At 54.0% G+C, this 17,877-nt stretch overlaps 2 protein-coding genes across 3 annotated transcripts; one reads left to right on the top strand and one right to left on the bottom strand.

Moving 5' to 3' along the window:
• The first annotated feature begins 1,163 nt into the window (after positions 1-1,163).
• TSPAN1 (tetraspanin 1) lies at positions 1,164-5,977 on the top strand. Of its 2 annotated transcripts, XM_006098151.3 has the most exons (8): positions 1,166-1,311; positions 1,752-1,816; positions 4,228-4,434; positions 4,645-4,719; positions 4,836-4,934; positions 5,013-5,162; positions 5,266-5,349; positions 5,535-5,977. In XM_006098151.3, exons 2-8 carry the CDS (start codon positions 1,760-1,762, stop codon positions 5,580-5,582), a joined length of 720 nt encoding a protein of 239 aa, XP_006098213.1. In that variant the 5' UTR covers positions 1,166-1,311; positions 1,752-1,759; the 3' UTR covers positions 5,583-5,977. The 2 variants fall into 2 exon arrangements, with proteins under 2 accessions (XP_014319295.1, XP_006098213.1); XM_014463809.2 differs by lacking the exon at positions 5,266-5,349 and having other exon boundaries at positions 1,164-1,311.
• A 2,098-nt stretch (positions 5,978-8,075) lies between these two features.
• On the bottom strand, positions 8,076-17,461 carry POMGNT1 (protein O-linked mannose N-acetylglucosaminyltransferase 1 (beta 1,2-)). Its single transcript, XM_006098148.3, has 21 exons — positions 17,247-17,461; positions 16,258-16,372; positions 16,014-16,132; positions 15,286-15,351; positions 15,085-15,198; positions 14,101-14,218; positions 13,815-13,913; positions 13,554-13,681; positions 13,141-13,211; positions 12,838-12,913; positions 12,563-12,646; positions 12,433-12,474; positions 12,180-12,238; positions 11,776-11,848; positions 11,565-11,693; positions 11,355-11,480; positions 9,837-9,901; positions 9,600-9,644; positions 9,252-9,387; positions 8,824-8,933; positions 8,076-8,739 (listed from the first exon to the last, which is right to left on the bottom strand). The coding sequence occupies exons 1-21, from the start codon at positions 17,364-17,366 to the stop codon at positions 8,652-8,654; spliced, it is 1,983 nt and encodes a 660-aa protein (XP_006098210.1). The 5' UTR covers positions 17,367-17,461; the 3' UTR covers positions 8,076-8,651.
• Positions 17,462-17,877: the final 416 nt, after the last annotated feature.

Below are 17,877 nucleotides of genomic sequence, written 5' to 3'. Positions count from 1 at the left end.
AAATAATAAAAAATAAAAAGGAGATAAGAGAATCTATCTCATAGGATTGTTGTGAAGGAAAAATGATTTACTATATATGTATTGCATTTAAAACATGATCCGTAAAAATATTGTGTTGTCAGTTTCCCCTCTCTTGTCTCTTCAGCTGCCTCCTCCCGTTACAAAAACAAAACAAAATTTAAAATCCACTTTGTCCACGCCGTACCCCCTCTGGCTGGGACTTTCCCCCCTCGGACCTTTTTACACTAAGGTTGCTTATGTCCCAGATTGGGGAGAAAATCTCTTCTTAAAGCCCGATAACAATTCTGTTATACCGACTAGACATTAAAACCAAGTCTGAGAAATGCCCCCTAGGGTCACACAGCTAATCAGCAACAGAACCAGGATTTGAGCACCTGGTCTGAGTGACTCAGAAGCCAGGACTGCCCCAGCACCTCCATCAGGAATGTTGGAATAGGAAGTGGGATGGCAGCCTCGATGGTGGGCATTGCAGGGCCTTACAGCTGGGCAGTGATGCTTTCTTGAGACCATGGTGCCACCTGCTGGCAGAAAGGGAAGGGTGTACACAGAGTGCTAAGGGAAGAAGGGAAAAAGGGAAGTTTGGGGGGAAAAGGGTGGAGAGGGAGAAGAGTGAGGAGGCGAGATGAAGGGAGATGGGGAATTTGATCTTTTTGTGAAAGGAAAAGGACTAGGAGCTTTTTATTATTCAAAGGAGGGAGCAGAAGCTGCCAAACCTTGGTCACTGCCTTGAAAGTGAATACGTGCGTGCATGCGTGCGTGCGTGCGTGTGTGTGTGTACTCGTGAGCATCAGTAGGTGTTTTTGTTTGTGTGTGAATATATAGATGGCAACTTGGGTAGATGTGTATGCCTGTGAGCACAGCATGTAGGGTGTGTATGAATGTATCTGTAGATACAGGGTAAGAAACATGTGCACTGTGGTGGTGGGGGGTGCACTCAGAAGTTCTGGGGCCCTGCTCATCCCCAGATTTCTCTCCCTTCTCAGATCAGGCGGGGTATTGCCCGTGCTTGGTATTGGCAGGTGGAGTCCCACTGCTCTTGTGGCTGTGGGAACGGATCTCCAGGCAGCAGGGGGCAGCAGGGGCAAGAGAAGGCCTAAGAGCTGGGGTGGAGCAGGCGGGCAGGCGGGCAGAGGAAGCCTTTAAAACACCTGCCCCGCCTGCAGGTGAGCAGTGTTGTGTGAGAGCCAGCTGCCTGTCTGCCCACTCAGTGGCAGTTCCCTGGAGCTATCTGTCCCGCTGGAGCCTCAGCAGATCCTTCTTTCAGAAGTCACTACCAAGAGTCCTGAACAGGTGGGTGATGGCATAGAGTAGAGATTATCTTATGAAGGGAACTCAATCTGAAAGCAGGTTCAGGGAGCTGGAAGGACCCTGGGGAGGGCCCTGGAGGAGTCTACTCTTGGTTTGGGGAGGGGTCACGGATATATAGGTGCCAGGGAAGGGCATGGAGTGACCTACAGTGTGGACATTGGGCTTGGGTGTGGGGGGATGAACCTGGAGTGTTAGGATCTGAGTGTCAGGTGCTGGTTGAGGGTCTGGGCAGCACAGAGAGGTAGGAGTGTCAGGATGGGAATTGGGAAAAGTCCTGAGGTGTCAGAGTCCAGATGCAGGGGGACCTTGGTAACATATGGGTTCTGGAGTCTGGAGTCTGATTTGTCAGGGTTCAATGTCAGGGCCAGGGCCAGCCTGGGGTTGCAGGGGGAGGTTCTAACTCATACATGTCTGCCTCCCAGGAGCCACCATGCAGTGCTACAGCTTCATTAAGACCATGATGATCTTATTCAATTTTCTCATCTTTGTAAGTATGGGTGTTGTGAGCTCTTTGGGGCTCCCTACAGGAGTGGGTCACAACCTGAGCAGAGCTCAAGCTGGGGAATTGGAGCCACTGTGCCCAGTCTCCTGCCAGTGTCCCCTTATGCTGAGGTCTCCCCAAATGCTGAGTTCACTCCGCAGCCTGGATGACACATGAGTTGGAGTAGAGAAACTTGGGGATCTCCTCCCTTCCAGGAAGCTTTAGTCCAGACTCAGGGCAGGGCAGGTTAATGGGAACAATTCTCCCCTTTTCATAGCATTGAGGCCCAGAGGGGGGAAGGGGTTTGCCCTAAGTCACCTACCGTGGGAGGAAATTTGGTGCCCTCTGTATGATGGGGAGCTGAAAGAAGACAAGACCCAGACCCTCACAGCAGAAGGTCTGCCTCAAGCAGCCCTATTCATTAAACACACGTTTATAGCCTCAGATTCAGTGCTGAATGCTGGGTAACAGGAGAGCAAGCTCTTTCTCTGCCCTGGAGGACCTCAGGTCCAGCAGGCCAGATAGGCAGACAGTTACAGCGTAGTATTTCTGGCGTTAACACAGGGGCTAAGGGAGACCATAGGAGGGGGGTGAACTCCACCGGGTCAGAAAAGACTTCCTGGAGGAAGTAGCTGAGGCCGGGGATTTGCCCTGTGTGAGGGAACTGTAAAGCATGCAGAAAGGCCCAGAGGCAGTAATATCAGACATTGCTCAGAAAACCAGGAACAGATTATGTGGGGCATGTTTGAGGAAGCTGAGCAATGAGGCATAAACCCTGGAGGTGGTGGTGGAGATGGGGAGAAATGTACAAAGCAGACAAAGGAGAAAGCCTCAGATGGTGGCTGAGGGATGCAAGAGGAGGCAAGGGAGACAGAGGTCTTGGAGATGATGCCCCTGTTTGTGGCGTGAGCAACCTGGGGGTATATCATAGGCAGCTCAGAGTTGCAGCTCAGGTGGGAACTGGACATGACATGTGAAAGTCATGTGCCTGTAGGTGGTCATGGAAGCCACTCAGTGGGTGAGAGCACTCAGGGAGAGCGAACTCCAAGAAGCCCAGCTTATAAGGAATAAGCGGAGAAATGGCCACCAGGAAGCAGATGGAGAAAGAGCAAGGGAGGAAACAAGGAGAGCGAGACAGAGAGGCCAAGGACGATATTGTAAGCGTCTCCCAGATTTAGCATAGGGTGTCACCGGAGACCTGGGAGCCACATAGAGTGGGTTAGAGTGAGTCAAAGGTGAGGAAGTGGAGACATGGAGTGTAGATGAATTTGGAGAAATTGGTCTGGGGTAAGGAAAACACTCTGACTCCAGTGTGGGCTGTGTCTCGGGCTCCCTTTGGCTTTGGAGAACCAGCCGTTATTCATGTATGTAGCGAAGACAACAGGATCCCATCAGTTTGGACAGTAAAGACTCTGGCCGGAGGGGGTTAAAGGCAAATCCGGTTTGGTTTCTGGCCTCTGTTGCCCAGGCCTTGCCAGGCTGGGCAGGGCAGGGCAGGCCTCAGACTCCTTGAAATTTGACCCTGCAGGCTGAAAGTCCAGCTTTTTGTCCTTGGGCAAACATGCCTGGAATGCAGCCATGATCTGCCACTTCACTCCTGGTTCTAGCCTCAGTTCCTATAGCTGGAAAGTGGGGACTGGGCACCAAGGTTGTGTCAGGATGATTCATACCCTGAAACTCTGGTTCCGAAAGGCTTTGCTGTAAGAGCTTTGGGAACTGGGCAGTGCCCTCCTCCCCATTCTGGGCCTCAGGATTCCCTCTGAGGTTTGGAGCTGAGCTAGGGAGCCTCCAAGAGCTCTGACTGTACTCCCCCTCAGTCTCTACGAGGAGAGGTCTAGGCTGGATACAGGGCAGGCCTGGAGTTGAACCTTGGAAGGGAGCCAAATGGGGCCCCAGGGTCCTTGTCCCTTCTCACCACCTTCCTCTCCAAGGTTGGGAGTAGGTGTAAACCTCAACCCCGCCTTCGTTACCAGGGTTACTGTTGAGCCTGCTCAATGCTACCACCCCCCTGTTTCCACCTATCAGAGGACATAGGTGTTCCAGACACCCATAGCCTGGGGAGGAAATAGGGTGGGGTAGGTGCTCACCTGCTTGTTTTCACTCCTAGCTATGTGTCAGGACCCTGGCATCGGTGAGGGAAAGTCTGGGCACCCCCATGCCCCCCACCACCACCACAGGGATATTTTAGGAACTCTGATCCCATTTATATCTGCCTAGGTGTGCAGCCTGGTGCGGCTGTGGGTATCCCAGCTCCCATCCTTCTGGCTTTACAGGATGTTTTCCCTCCCTACTGGATGAGTTTTTAGACTTCTTAGCCAATAAAGGGGGAAATTTCTCATCTCCCATTTTCCTGACTCAACTGTGTGGTAGGGAACTGCTGGCCAGCACTGTTTCAAGGTCTGCTTCTCTGTCTCCAGCTGTGTGGTGTGGCCCTGTTGGCAGTGGGGATCTGGGTGTCAGTCGATGGGCCATCCTTCCTGAAGATCTTCGGGCCGCTGTCGTCCAGTGCCATGCAGTTTGTCAACGTGGGCTACTTCCTCATCGCAGCTGGCGCTGTGCTCTTTGCTCTTGGCTTCCTGGGCTGCTACGGTGCTCACACTGAGAACAAGTGTGCCCTCATGATGGTGTGTCAAACCCAGTTCCACAGGCCCATAACCAAGGCTTGGGGTCCCCTCACCTTTGACACCAGGCCCTGGGGATCCCCAAACCCTCTTCTGGACTCCAAGGGCCTCAGCGAAGGGGCCCCTGCCTTCTTTTTATGGGGGGTGGGTTAGGGCAAGAGATTCACGAGGGATTGTCTCTCCCTAAAATTCAGACCCCTGTTTCCTATTCAGTTCTTCTTCATCCTCCTCATCATCTTCATTGCTGAGGTCGCAGCTGCTGTGGTCGCCTTGGTGTATACCTCAGTGGTGAGGATTGAGGATGGGGCAAGGGAGTAAGATTGGGCAAAGCCCTGGAAGTGGGTTGTGGCCTGTGAATGGCCACCCTGCCTCTCAGGCCCTAAACACTGTCCTGCTCTACCCAGGCTGAGCACTACCTGACATTGGTGGCAGTGCAAACCATCAAGAAGGACTATGGCTCCCAGAAGGACTTCACACAAGTGTGGAACAGCACCATGGAAGGGGTAAGGTGGGCTGGGGAGGCTTTGGAGTGGGGAGAAAGAGGCAAGGCCCCAATGACACCCTCCCCTCCTTGTCTCCAGCTCAAGTGCTGTGGCTTCAACAACTACACGGATTTTGAGGAGTCTCCCTACTTCACAGCTAACCAGGTCTTTCCCCCATACTGTTGCTTTGATGATGTCAATGGCACGGAACCCTGCACCAAGAAGAGGGCCGAGGACAAACCTGTACAGGTGTGGGTTGGCATGGAAATTTGGGGCTGTTTGAATGGCCTCAGAGTGCTGAAAGGGGGGGGGGGCAGGAGCTGACTATAGATGCTCTTTTCCCTTCTCCAAGGGTTGCTTCAAGCAGCTTCTGAGTAACGTCCGAACCAATGCAATCACTGTGGGTGGTGTGGCAGCCGGAATTGGAGGCTTGGAGGTAAGGGGGTGAGAAGGTTGGAGCAGGATATCCCCACTGGAACAGAGGTGCTTGTCCCATCTCTGAGGCCTCTCTAGAGGACACAGACTTCTAACCGCTTCATGTAGGGAGTTTGGGGGGCAGGGGACTAAAGTTTAAGGACCGTGATCATGTCCCCTCATCTCGCCTTATTCCTTCCCCACCAGCTGGCTGCCATGATTGTGTCCATGTACCTGTACTGCAATTTGAAATAAGTCTGCCTCTGCCTCCGCCACTGCTCCTGCCACACAGGAACTGGGAAGAGCACCCTGGCACTGCCAAAAGGCCGTGATCAGGGTGGCGACAGGATCTAACAGTGTCATTTGGGCCAGAGTGGGGCCACATGGGGACCACCCCTTCTATTGGTGGGGTTGGGGCCCACCTGTTCCAGAGCCAGTTCTAGGGTAGCCAGTTCTCCTGCCCATTCCTCTAGTCTGTCTCTCAAACCCTTGATACCCCTTCAGGACAACAGGAGCTCTTGGTGACCCCAGTACTCCACTGGGGAATAAGGCACCCTATATCCTGAGCACATGCAAAATTAGTAGTAACCGGGCGGATGTATAGAAGGCATTTCAGAATTCATAAACCAATTAAATTGTTTCCACTGGGACTCTTTTCATGTGTATCATTGGGGAGAGGGACCCATCTTGCCTTAAACTAGCCTCAGATTCCTGTGGGGCTAGAGACACAGAGGCCCCTGGGAAGGTAGCAGAAGAGGAGTGGAGTGGAGGTGGGTGGCTATTTTTTCTCTCCATGTGAATTCCAGGCCTGGGAGGGAGCATAACAGGGATGGCCGAGAGGGCACTGAGGGAGGAGGTGGGGGCTGGGTCAGCCTGCCTTCCTATAATGTGGGAGGACTTTGGACTGAAACTACTCATTCCTGAGTAGGGGCACTGGACCAGAAAGCTATGAAAATAACAAGCTTGTGCCCAAGTGGGGGCGGGGGAGATGAAAAATATTGCCAGGGCAATGGGAGGGAGTCACCCCTTAAACTCTGAGAAGCCCTCTGGAAGCCCCATTGGAGGATCCAAGCTGCCTACCCTTCCCACTCAGGCAAAGCCCCACACCGCTCCCTGCTTTGGGGACTTCAGAAAGAACGTGTTCTTGGTCTCGGCCTGCCTGGTGCTCTTCAGATCTGATCTCCATGTTGTCTTAACCACCCCCATCCTCAAGAAACTGGGCCTAGAAACTCATGTGACTAGTTTCAGGCCCACACTATCTGATATGGCGACAGATTTACCAGAAGGCCAGAATGTCCCCCACACAGATCTGATTGCTGCCGAACCAGGAGGCAGCTATGGCTGGAGAACATGGTGTCTGCTACCAAGCAAAGCCCAGCCTGGCTAACCAGTCCTCCCCTTGTTTCCCTTTGACCCCTGGATCCCTTGTCCCAGATTTTCCTAAGGTAGCCAGGAACTACCACCTGTTGCTGGGCCCAGAGAGGAAGTGACCTGGCCAGAGCCATACAGTGCCTGAGAGCTAGTTTGAGGCCAAAATGAGGAGCCTGCTGGGGGTGGGCAATGAGCCCCCTCCCCCACTTTACTATGCCTTGCACACACAACTCCTGAGATGGGTCCAGGCTTTCTTGATGGTGGGTACTACCAGCAACACCAGGAAGTGCTCAGCCTGGGTGGGGCCGGCCAGTGTTTAGGGCCTGACAAGGAAGGTTGCTGATCTGTTTGCCCAGGGTGGGCCTCCGCCTCATAGTGAGCTAATTGCTCCTCAATCTGGCTGTTATGGCACCTCAATCACTATCTCTAGCTACAGCAAACACTGAAATCAGCAGGGTGGCAAGAAACGTCCTAGCCACACACTACCCGTGCCATCGCCGACCTGCGCTCCAGGCACCTGTGGGGGAGGCAGGGGGGCAGAGAGCCGGCGAAAGGCCGGGAGTTCCTGCCTTCCTGGCCAAGGCTCTACAGGTGCTCCCCAGGCTCGCCTCCCATGGGCTCTGCAGGCAGACCGTTGCTCTAGAGTGTTCTGTACTCTCCTGACCCTAAGTCCTTCACAGCTCCCGTAAATGTCATACTTCCCCTGCTTGGGGTATCTCATCCATTCCCTATAGACAATCCCATTCATTTTCTGGTACCTTTATGACTTAGATCTTCTTAACCGCTCTGGATCACTGACTGGGTGAGAATCTGATAAAAACAATGGCTTTTCTCCAGAAAAAATGCCCAGCTATGAAATCTGCATACAGTGCACTAATGGCCACAGAAATCCTTGTTCCTATGTCTCCATCTGCAGCCCAGTCCTAGCCTCCTGAATGATGCCCAACCCGGTTCTGTCTCACCCACTTTCTTCCCGCCCATGCCTCACTATACTCACCTGTGCTCCCATTGCCTTCCCACATCGAAGTATCCCTCTTTGCTTTCTTTTGCTCCATATCTGGGGACAAGTGCCTGGCCCTGACAAGCTAGGCAGGAAACAGGTTGGTGGTTAAACAGTGGGAAAGGGGTGTGGGGTGGCTACTCCAAGCTCAGCCCCAACAGGTCAGGCTCTAGGGTGGAGCCTAGGGAAAAACCTTGAAGTTTGAGACTTGGGCATCCCCTGGTGGCCAAATGGCCCCAAATGGAAGATAAACCCTATGGAGGGCAGTAAGGAAAACTCACCATCCATCATGAGCATTCTCTCTCTCTCTCTCTCTCTCTCTCTCTCTCCCACACACACACACACACACACACACACACAAACACGAGACACATCCATAGAGGTTTTCTCCTTTTTTAATCAATGACCACCTTATCCAGCTTTGGAAACCTGGACAAAGATGAGGCTGAGTAGAGGCCTGGTTCAGGGTGAGGGTCTCTGAGTGCGTCTGCATCAGTGGGCGGGCCCCTGCTGGGCCTGTCCAGGAGTTGGGAACAGCAGTTTCCTGAGTAAGAGCCAGCCACACCCTCAGAGCAGCACCCCAGTCCATAAAAGAATCAAGTTCCTGCAGGCTTCACCCTGTTTCCAAGGCCCTCAGGACAGTAAATAAATAGGTTAAATTCTGAGCCAGGCCTGGGAGGAGGGAGTATACAAAGGGCAGGATCAGCTGCTCAGGGATTCCAGCAACTATCCTGCCCTTCCCCAACAAGGAAGTAAATAAATAGACCTCCACCTCAGAAATAGGGGCGTTGGAACAGGGGAACCCTCCCCTTGAAGTTAGTAATTAAGTCTCATGTTAAAAACAAACCAGCCCCAACCCCTGCCAGTGTCTACAAAATCCTACATGATGGGGTGAAGGGCTAGCCTGCCTGGGGGTACACAGTACCCAGCCCTGCAGGGTCCCGGAGGAGGTCTCATGTCTGTTCTGCAGCTCCTGGGGCTCCCTCCTCCTTTGGGGGCGGCTCCAGGAAAATTGGGGTGATTGACGGTGGCTTCTTCACCCTGGGAAGGTAATAGGAAAGAGGTCATTAGCTATGTCCCACTCAGCCAGTCTCCCATTTCTAAGGGCAGAAAAGAGTCACTCACGAGTAGGGGGAGGCTGGGACCCCCACTACCAGAAAGTGGTTCTTCTTCCGAAACAACCTCCACAGGCCCCGGTGGTTGCCACGCACATCCAGGTCCCAGATATGGAGGCACTGTGGGGTGGAGTAGGGAGAGGCATGGGTCAGAGAGCGGTGGGGAGGGGCCACTGAGGACCCAAGGCCCAGCCCCATCCCTCCTCAGCAGCCTCTTCAATCTGCGAGAGATAGCATCTTTTTTTTCCTTTTTACCATCTCTCAAATTAATTTTTTTCTTAAAGTACTTCTAATAAGAGCTAGCAGCTTTTAAAATACAAATCTGGACAAGGAGGTTGAAAGATGGGTCTGAAAGTGTAATGAAAAGGTTCTAAGGTAAAAGGCTCCCTGTATCTTGGGGGAAGGGGCATTTCTAGGGTAGGTGTGGCATAGGGGCACCTTGGCAAGCTGAGTCCAGGTGGTGAAGTCATCATCTTTCTCCATTCGGATAAAGGCCACGTAGGTATGGCCCTCTGTGTCTGGCAGGAAAGAGTCTTCACAAGGGTTCTTGCTATGGTCCAACACCTCGGCTTCACTGCAGTGGGGGGAGGGGGGTAAGACAGGCCCTCACTCATGAGTGTATCACACAAGGCCCCTTGCTTAGTTGTTACCGTCTTGGAATTCTTATTTTGAACAAGGAGCCCTGTTTTTCATTTTGCAGCGGGCCCCACAAATTATGAGGCCTAGACCCTAGTATCTGACTCCTCCTCACTCCCTGCCATATACCCCTAATGCCTTAGGCCATACCTAAGCAGCCGGTGAACTTCCACTTCGTAAGCTTCCTTCTTCAGACTAAAGGAGAGGGAGAAATGGTTCAAGGGAGAGGGTAGCCCCAAGATCCCAGGAGCTGGGCTGAGGTTCACGTGGGAACTGGGGGACAGCAGGCTGGGATAAACATCCAGGCCCCAGGGTTGGAAGGGACTGTCAAATAATGGTCATCAAGACTCCCAGATATCCTGCCCTTTGCCCTGTCCCCGCCCCTACCTGTCCACGTTCCTGAGCTGGACACCTGGCACTGTGTTGAACTTGTGCTTCTTGAAGTAGGCCTCCTGGAGTGGGTGTGAAGGTGCAAATCAGAGCCTTCCATTGTCTGGCCCACACCTGCCCACTGACCCACTACATAACCACAGGCCCACAAATTAAGTCCTGGACCTGTAAAGGTCCCTCTAATTTCCTTGTCTTCCTGTCCTCTTTGCAATATCCTTGGCGGGCTCTTATTGCCTTTAATTTGGGCTTAAGCATTGCCAGAGAGCTCATTTCCACACCAGCAGCTCATGCCACTGACCCCTGAGCTAGTCCCTGTCCCCTGTGGTTCTCCCTGGACCAGCTGTTCTAGATCCACGGAAGCCAGGAAGTAGTGGGCAAAGGGGCTGGCTGGCCTGGGAGAGGAAACCCCTGTGACTAAGGTGCTGAGGTAGATGCCTGCCCCTCTTGGGGAAATGAGTGGAGGTCTTGTATTAGCTGGTCTTTCAGGGCCCTTCTGACTTCTAGGAGGTTTCAAGCTGGAAGCTGTCCATTCCTTCAGGCTGGATTGTCTCAAGGCCTCCCTTGCTATAACAGGAGTGGCCCTTTGGACACAGCCATATAGGGGGTGGAGACCTGGGGACCTCCCTGTTCAGGTCGCAGAACTTCCAAGGACAGGAGAGGGCAGGACTTGCAGGGCTGGATATGTGCTTGGCAGTAGAAATACTCTCCCCGCACCCAGCCTCATGCTAAGAATAGTAATAATAAAAATGATACGAGCTAACCCTTATATAATGCTTACAGTTCAAAGCATTTGCATATAGCAACTCATTTACTAGTAAACCTCATAACCTAGCAACCCTACTAGGTAAACAGTATTTTAATTCTCATTTTACAAACAAAAAAACTGAGGTAAAAGAGGATCAGTAGGCCCAGCAGTTTGGCTCAGTGGTTGAGCATCTGCCCATGAACCAGGAGGTCATGGTTCAATTCTCAGTCAGGGCACATCCTGGGGTTGGAACAGGGGAACCCTCTGTTGCTGGCTTGATCCCTAGCAGGGGGCGTGCAGGAGGCAGCTGATCATGATTCTCATCATTGATGTTTCTCTCTCTCTCTCCCTCTTCCTTCTTCTCTCTGAAATCAATAAAAACATTTTTTTTAAAGAGGATAGGTAGCCCTGGCTAGGTGACTCAGTTGGCTAGAGCATTGTCCCGTACACCAAAACGTTTTGGGTTTGATTCCAGGTCAGGGCACATACCTAGGTTGTGGGTTTGATCCCCAGTCGGGGCATGTAGGGAGGCAACTGATTGATGTTTCCCTCTTATATCAATGTTTCTCTCTCTTTCTATAAAAATCAATAAAAAACATATCCTCGGGTAAAGATTAAAAAAAAAAGAGGATCAGTAATTTCCCCTTGGTTACGTGGCTAGTGAGAGGCAGACCTGGGGTTGCTCCAGAGTCCATGCTCCTTGTGCTATCTGCCATACTGTGCCCTCCTCTCCCCCCCACCCCCACCCCGGCAACATCCCTCCCACTCACATGGAAGTAGCCATTCATGTTGAGGCCCACGATGCCAAAGTGGTAGGATCGGGAAACGTCAGGAATGATGCACTCCCGGCCTCGGCGCTGTTCAGGCATCCGCATCCACATGTCCCAGTCCCAGAGCTGGGGGCATGGAAGATTATGAAGGTCAAGAGATTTGGAGCTGGTAGAGGACCCCGGCTCACTTACCCTACCCCGCCAGAACACCTTTTCTGGTGTGGGCCACTTGGGCTCAAGCTCCTCCTTATACAAAGACTTCCTCAGCACCCAGCCTAGCCCAGGCATGGTCTCCACGCGGTACAGCAATGCTGGATCCTCAGCCGTGTGTTCATACCCCTGGGGATAGGCGACCATGGTGGGAGGCATTAGCTCAGGGCCTCTACAAATTTCCCAGCCGACCCCTGGCCTCTCAGCCTACCTGGTCATTCCAGGCCGAGATACAGTACAGGCTGTCATCCTCCTCCAGCAGGTGGATGGACTGGCTCAGGAAACTGAGAGAGGCAGGGTCCAGGGGTTCAGGGAAGGACAAGGACAAACCCAGTCATACAGTGATGCACAAAGGGCTGGAGATGGAACTCAAAAGTCATGCCCCCTTGCTCTTCCCCTTAAATCTCCATCTCATTTTCCATTTATCCTTTCAACGCTCTTCTCCAGCCCAACACCTGCCACTCAACATTTGCTCAGACTTTTCCCCCACCTTTGAGCTTGCTTCCTCCAGAAAGCGCTCCAAGACACCTCACTGCCTTCTTCCTTGGAGACCCAGTCAAGCAAAGAGGCCTCATGCAGCTTATAGAGGTTGCAATGGAAGGGCATTCCCCTCACCTGAAAAAATCCACAGCAATGTCCAGGTCTTCTTCCAAAACCACAGCAAACTTGGCTTCCTGCAGCGCGAGGGGGACAACGTGATCCCAAGGGGACCGCTCCAACTTCATGTCTCCTCCACCCTCATCCCACTTCTCAGGCAGCACTCTCCCCGTTTTCCAGATGAGGAGGATGGAGAGTTTGCTACATAAGGCCAGACTTGATGCTCATGCTTCCCCTCCCTAGGCCCAAGAGTTCTGTTCTTACTACTCACCGGAAACAGGTTGAAAGTGGCAGTGAGGCTGGCCTTGTAGTGCTGGGTGGGGAACAGAAACAGGCACATGAGCTTTAGGGTGGACGGTGCTGCCCGGTGTCTGCCCCTTCCATCCCTGCCAAGGCCGTACCTGAGACACGCGGGCATTCTTGATGCTGATGGGAGTGTGCTGGATGCCCCTCAAACCAAACAGCGCCACAACGTCCATTGGCTCCTGGGGGGCATGGCCACTGGTCATCCAAGTCACCTCCCCCCTGCCCACCTCTGCAGGCCCTGGCATGCCAAGCCCCCACATTTCACAGCCCTTGCCTGGGCTATCTCCCTCGCCAGTCCTCAGTGATCATTGCTACTCAGCACTTGAAACACTGTGCTCTGCCCCACCCAAAGCCCCCAAATCCCACTCACCTCATAATAGCCATCAATGAACACGGTTATCATCTGGGGAGACACTCCCTGGGCTGAGAGCAGAGAGCGCAGCATCCTGGGGAGCCCAAGGATAATTAGGCCTCTTTGTCCCCCCAACGCAGGACTCCCCTGTGTTATAGCTGGGCCCACATTCCCCATGTTCACCCACATATGTAAATGGACCTAGAATCTGTCGTCTTCCTGCCCACCTCAAGAGTTCCTCCGACAGATAGGTGAGCCTGGGGTTCCCACCCACTGAGCACCCTCCTGTTGGTGCTGGATGCAGCCCACTGCCACGCTCACCTGTACAGGTAATTGGGCCGGTTCCCTGCAATGACAGCCACAGGAACATTGAGGACCTTGTTGTCTGGGAGCTGAATGAGAAACAGCTTTTAACTCTTGCCTTATTCCCTCTTCAAACTGGGATCCCTACCAAGGGAAGAGTTCTTGAGGGGTGAGGGGGACTTCAGGGAAAAGGCAGAGGGTCTTCCCTGTCCTGGGCCCTCCACACACTCAGCCCAACTCTGACTCTGGGCCTTTGCTCACATGGCCTGCCCTCCCTCCCCAGGATGCCCCATCTTTCAGAGCTCAGCGTAAATCCTCAGCCCCTGGTTCCCTCCCAGGCTGAGGTAGAGAAAGCCCAACCTGGATCTGTCCTAGGGCCCCTTGCCAAGCTGGGAAGGAGTCCAGGCCTTACTGCCTGAGGCCCCACTCACTGGGTCAGGGCTGAACTCGATGGGTGTGGGGTCCTTGCAGCTGCACACACTCCCATAGCCCTCAACTTTGCTGCAGAAGCGCCGGCGGCGGCGGTTCAGCTCTGTGTCTGCCCAGTGGCACTCTGCCTCTGAGGGAGAGATAGGGTCAACAGGATGGGGGCATGAGGCCAGTGCGGTCTGAAGAGTTCCAGGCACCCAGTCAAGAGAATAAAGCCCCATGAAGAGGAGCCAAATGCCCAGCCCAGCCCCCACTAATCCCACCTTCAGCTGAGCTCAGCGGCACATCTGTCTTCAGTAGGACTGGGTCCCCCCAGGAGGAGAGGGCAGGTGACTTAGAATGCTTCTCCCCGAGGACAGGACCTGGCAAGGGGCAGGAACGAGGGATAATGGGGGCCCCAGACTCGTTTTGGAGCTTCCTCCCATCTCCCTGCCCACTTTCATCCAACTCACCACCACTGGCACCTATTGCTTCCCTCCCCATCCCATCGGGGGTTCTGCTCCCCTAGGCCCTTAATACTACAGGGTGGGTGGACTATGGTGCCAGCACCTCCTTTTCGTCCCACGAAGGCCCAGGTGTCCCTCCAGCCCAGAGCAGGGCCGGCCTGGCTGCCTAAGCTCCTCAGTAGAGCCTTGGCTGTGTCCTTGAGATGGAAGGAGCCCTCGTCCTGGGAGACCAGAGAAGGTGGTCAGCCTGAACAGCACAGTTCCAGGAGACCTGGCCTCATGGAGCACCAACTAAGTGTCAAGCACCATGTCAGATCTTTTCCTCAAATTAGCTTGTTAAATTATCACAGCAACCCTCTGGGAATACTACCTATCATTCCACAGGTAAGAAAACTGAAGGCTTAGGGAGAAATCCGAGAATCATCCGACGTCACCGGGCTAATAAATCCTTACCATAATCCCACACAGTATGCACCTCTGTCCCCCGCTCTCTCTCTGCCCTCTTCCCCACTCTTTTCTCCTCCCTTATTCCGCTCTAGCTCCCCTGGCATCCTTGCTATTCTTCAAGTTTGCCAAGTACCTTCCCACTTCAGGGCCTTTACCCGTACCCTTCTTTCTATTTAGAATGCTCTTCCTCCAGATATTTACATGGCTCGCTCCACACTCCCTCCAGCATTCTGCTCACATGCCATTTCCTGACAGAGGCCTTCCCTTTCTAAAATACATCCCCCATCACTCTGTCTCCCTTTCTTTATTTTCTTCCTCATGTAAGTTATCATTTCCTGACATTAAACATTTATTTGGCTGCTTTTTTTTTTAAATCTTGCTCTGCTGGAGCAAACTCCTTAAGGGCAGGGACTCTGTCTTGCTTCCCATTGTAGCCCCCGTAGCCACAGCAGTGCCTGGCACACGGTACGTGCTCAGTAACTACAAGCTCAATTAATAAAAATAACAAGGCTAGTACCGGAACCTGCGTTACCTTCCTCCAGAGTCTCTTCTCAGTGTGCCATATAAGGGGCATAGAACACAGGGCCGTGGGCAGGGTTGGAGCTGGGTCTTAGGGGATGGGGCCACAGTAGTCACTGACCTTGACGGTGCAGATGAGCACTCTGCCGGGTGCCACCATGTTGAGGAACAGAACCATGGCCTCATCCTCATGAGGTGAGTACGTGTCAAACACACGCTTCGCCATCACATGGCCCTGGCAAAGCACATACCACTGAGCATGTGCCACCAGCAGGGAGGACTCAGCTTCGGCCCTCCAGGTCCCCTACCCCTAGAAGCTCACCGTGGCCTGGTTGAGGACGATGACGTGGATACCCCGGCCCTGCTCCCGGGCCTCGTCCTCCAGTACCTACAAGGTGGCAGAGACAAAGTCCAACTCTTCACTCTGGCATTCAAGGTCTCTCTGTCTTATTGGCACTTAAGAAAAACAACAACTGCGTGAAATGAAACCTCTCTTCCTGCCTATCTATGCCTCTGACACAATTCTCTTCCAACCCAGCTTGAAGGCCACCTCTTCCAGGAAGCCTCCACAGCACCGCACCACAAGAGCTCACATCTCTCTACGACCTTCCCCTCCACGGCTTTCACGGCTCTTAGAGCACTTGACTGTCTCTGCCTCATGCTGGAGACATCACGCTCTATTCGATTAATCCCTCTAAGTAGGGCCAGATCTGATGACTTTCAGGTCCCAGTGCCTGGGACAAGGCTAAGGCTAATGAAGGGACCAGGAAGTAATTATGACATAAATAACAATGAACTAACTACCTACTAATACTAATAATGACTCCTGATAAAATCCCACTACATGTAACATGCTTCATGTACTTTTCATTTAATCCTCACAAGTAGAAATCATGATTAGTCCCAGGTTACAGATGAGGAACTGAGGCCTCCAAAGCCACCCACGCAGAAATTGGCAGAGGTACGGTTCCTACTCGGGCAGTGGGTCCCAGGGCCAGTGGACCACACCCTGAATAGAAAGGAGTGTACACCAGACACCAGCCCACTCACCGTAGTGCCATCCACGGCCACATATACTTTGCTGCGGCTTGAATAGACCTCCACATCCAGGACCCTTCGGGGTCCGCTGCCTCTGCGCCGTGGGGGCTCCAATCGGCCCAGGGCCTCATCTGTGAGGATACCACAGGTCATGGAGGGAGTCTCATCCTGTGGGATCTGCCTGCTGTTTCAGCCGTGAGATCCCAGGGAACCCCGCCTGACACACACACCAATCCCACCCTCAGCCTCGCCCCACCATAGTCTTGCTCCGGCTCCGCGTCTTCATTGGCCTCACTGATTGCTCGTCGTGTGTCCAGGATCAACTTGATGTTGACAATGACAGTCACCAGTAGGAAAAGCACAGCCCCTGTCTGAGGGGAGGAGTGAGGATGACTAAAGAGGGATACTCCCTGCAGATCTTTTTTTTTTTTTAAATAAATTATTATTATTATTTTTAATATATCTTTATTGATTTCAGAGAGGAAGGGAGAGGGAATGAGCAATAGAAACATCAATGATGAGAGAGAATCATTGATTGGCTGCCTCCTGCACGTCCCCTACAGGGGATCAAGCCCGCAACCTGGGCATGTGCCCTTGACCGGAATCGAACCTGGGACCCTTCAGTCTGCAGGCCGACGCTCTATCCACTGAGCCAAACCAGCTAGGGCCTCCCTGCAGATCTCTGAGGGTCTTCCTGAAAGGAGGGCCCTGGCGGCAGGGATGGCACAGGGAGAACCTGGGGTCTTTCTCTCCTCCTGTTGGCCCAGGGTCAACTCTACTCTTCCAAGCGGGGGCCAGTGTCATGACCACCTTCCTCAGGGACACCCCTGACCTTCCCTTCTTCCCTACCCAGAGCTCCTGTAGTTTTCAATGTGAGGCTTTCATTTCCTCGGTTCCCTCCACAATTAGTTCCGAGAGATGGAGCCAGTCCCAGGGAACCAGCTGAGCATCAGAAGACCTGGGTCCTAGCCCTGACGGCCTGACTGGTGTGGGCTCCTGGGCAAAGCCTCTCAGCAGACTTCACGCTTCTGTCGGAAGCCTAGAAGGCTGTTCTGGGCCCACACCAGTACCTACAGGGACATGACACAGAGAGGTTTCCCCACGAGGAATCTGTCCCCCACCCCCACCCCCACTCCCCCCACACACACTTTCTAGGGTGAGGGCAGCCAAGAAGGGCTCCAGCGCTTACAGCCCAGGCTGGGGAAGGCGGGGAGGAGCCCTGCGAGGTCTGGGACGCCTCTATACCTGACAGCATCTCCGCAGGGCCCGCTGGTTGGTCAGCTTATACTTCCAGGTGAGATACCAGCTCCTCTTCTTGCGCGCCCCAAAGGGCTTGGGGAGGGGGCTGGGTTTCCAGTCGTCCATGCCGGACAGGAGGTCAGCGCCGTCCCGAGCCCATGCCTTGGCAAACCGAGGGGACCGACCGGCGGGTCACCGGGAGGAAGGTGCTCTTCCCGGAGTCCGAGGCCTCGGGGGGATGGGGCGGGCCTCCCGGGAGCTCTTCCCCGCGGGCACCCATACCGTGCGACCCGGGAAAGTGGCCCAACTTCTCCGGGAAGGAGCCCTTCCGCGGGGTCAGGTCACCGGGAGACCCCCCGGGGACGGGGGCCGGGGGGCTGGCGGGCTGCCCAGGGACCCAGGGGAAGAGGGCGAACGATCGGCTTTCAGGGCTCATCGGCCGCCACCAGGACCAAGCCCCGGGCCTTCCCCGTCCTGGGGGGCGAGGGCGGCGGCTTCCCCGGCCCGTCCTCCACCCCCTGCCACCCTCGCCGCCTCCTCTCCCGTCCCGCTCTGCTCCTCGCGGGGCCGGGGCCGCCTGAGGCCTCGGGAGCAACACGCCCGGCCGCGCTCCCCGCCCGGGGCACTCACGGTCAGG

This window comes from Myotis lucifugus, unplaced genomic scaffold (genome assembly GCF_000147115.1).
Source record: "Myotis lucifugus unplaced genomic scaffold, Myoluc2.0 scaffold_222, whole genome shotgun sequence".
NCBI lineage: Eukaryota > Metazoa > Chordata > Mammalia > Chiroptera > Vespertilionidae > Myotis > Myotis lucifugus.
The sequence above is the reverse complement of the archived record's forward strand: the minus strand, read 5'-3'. Positions and strand labels throughout refer to the sequence as shown.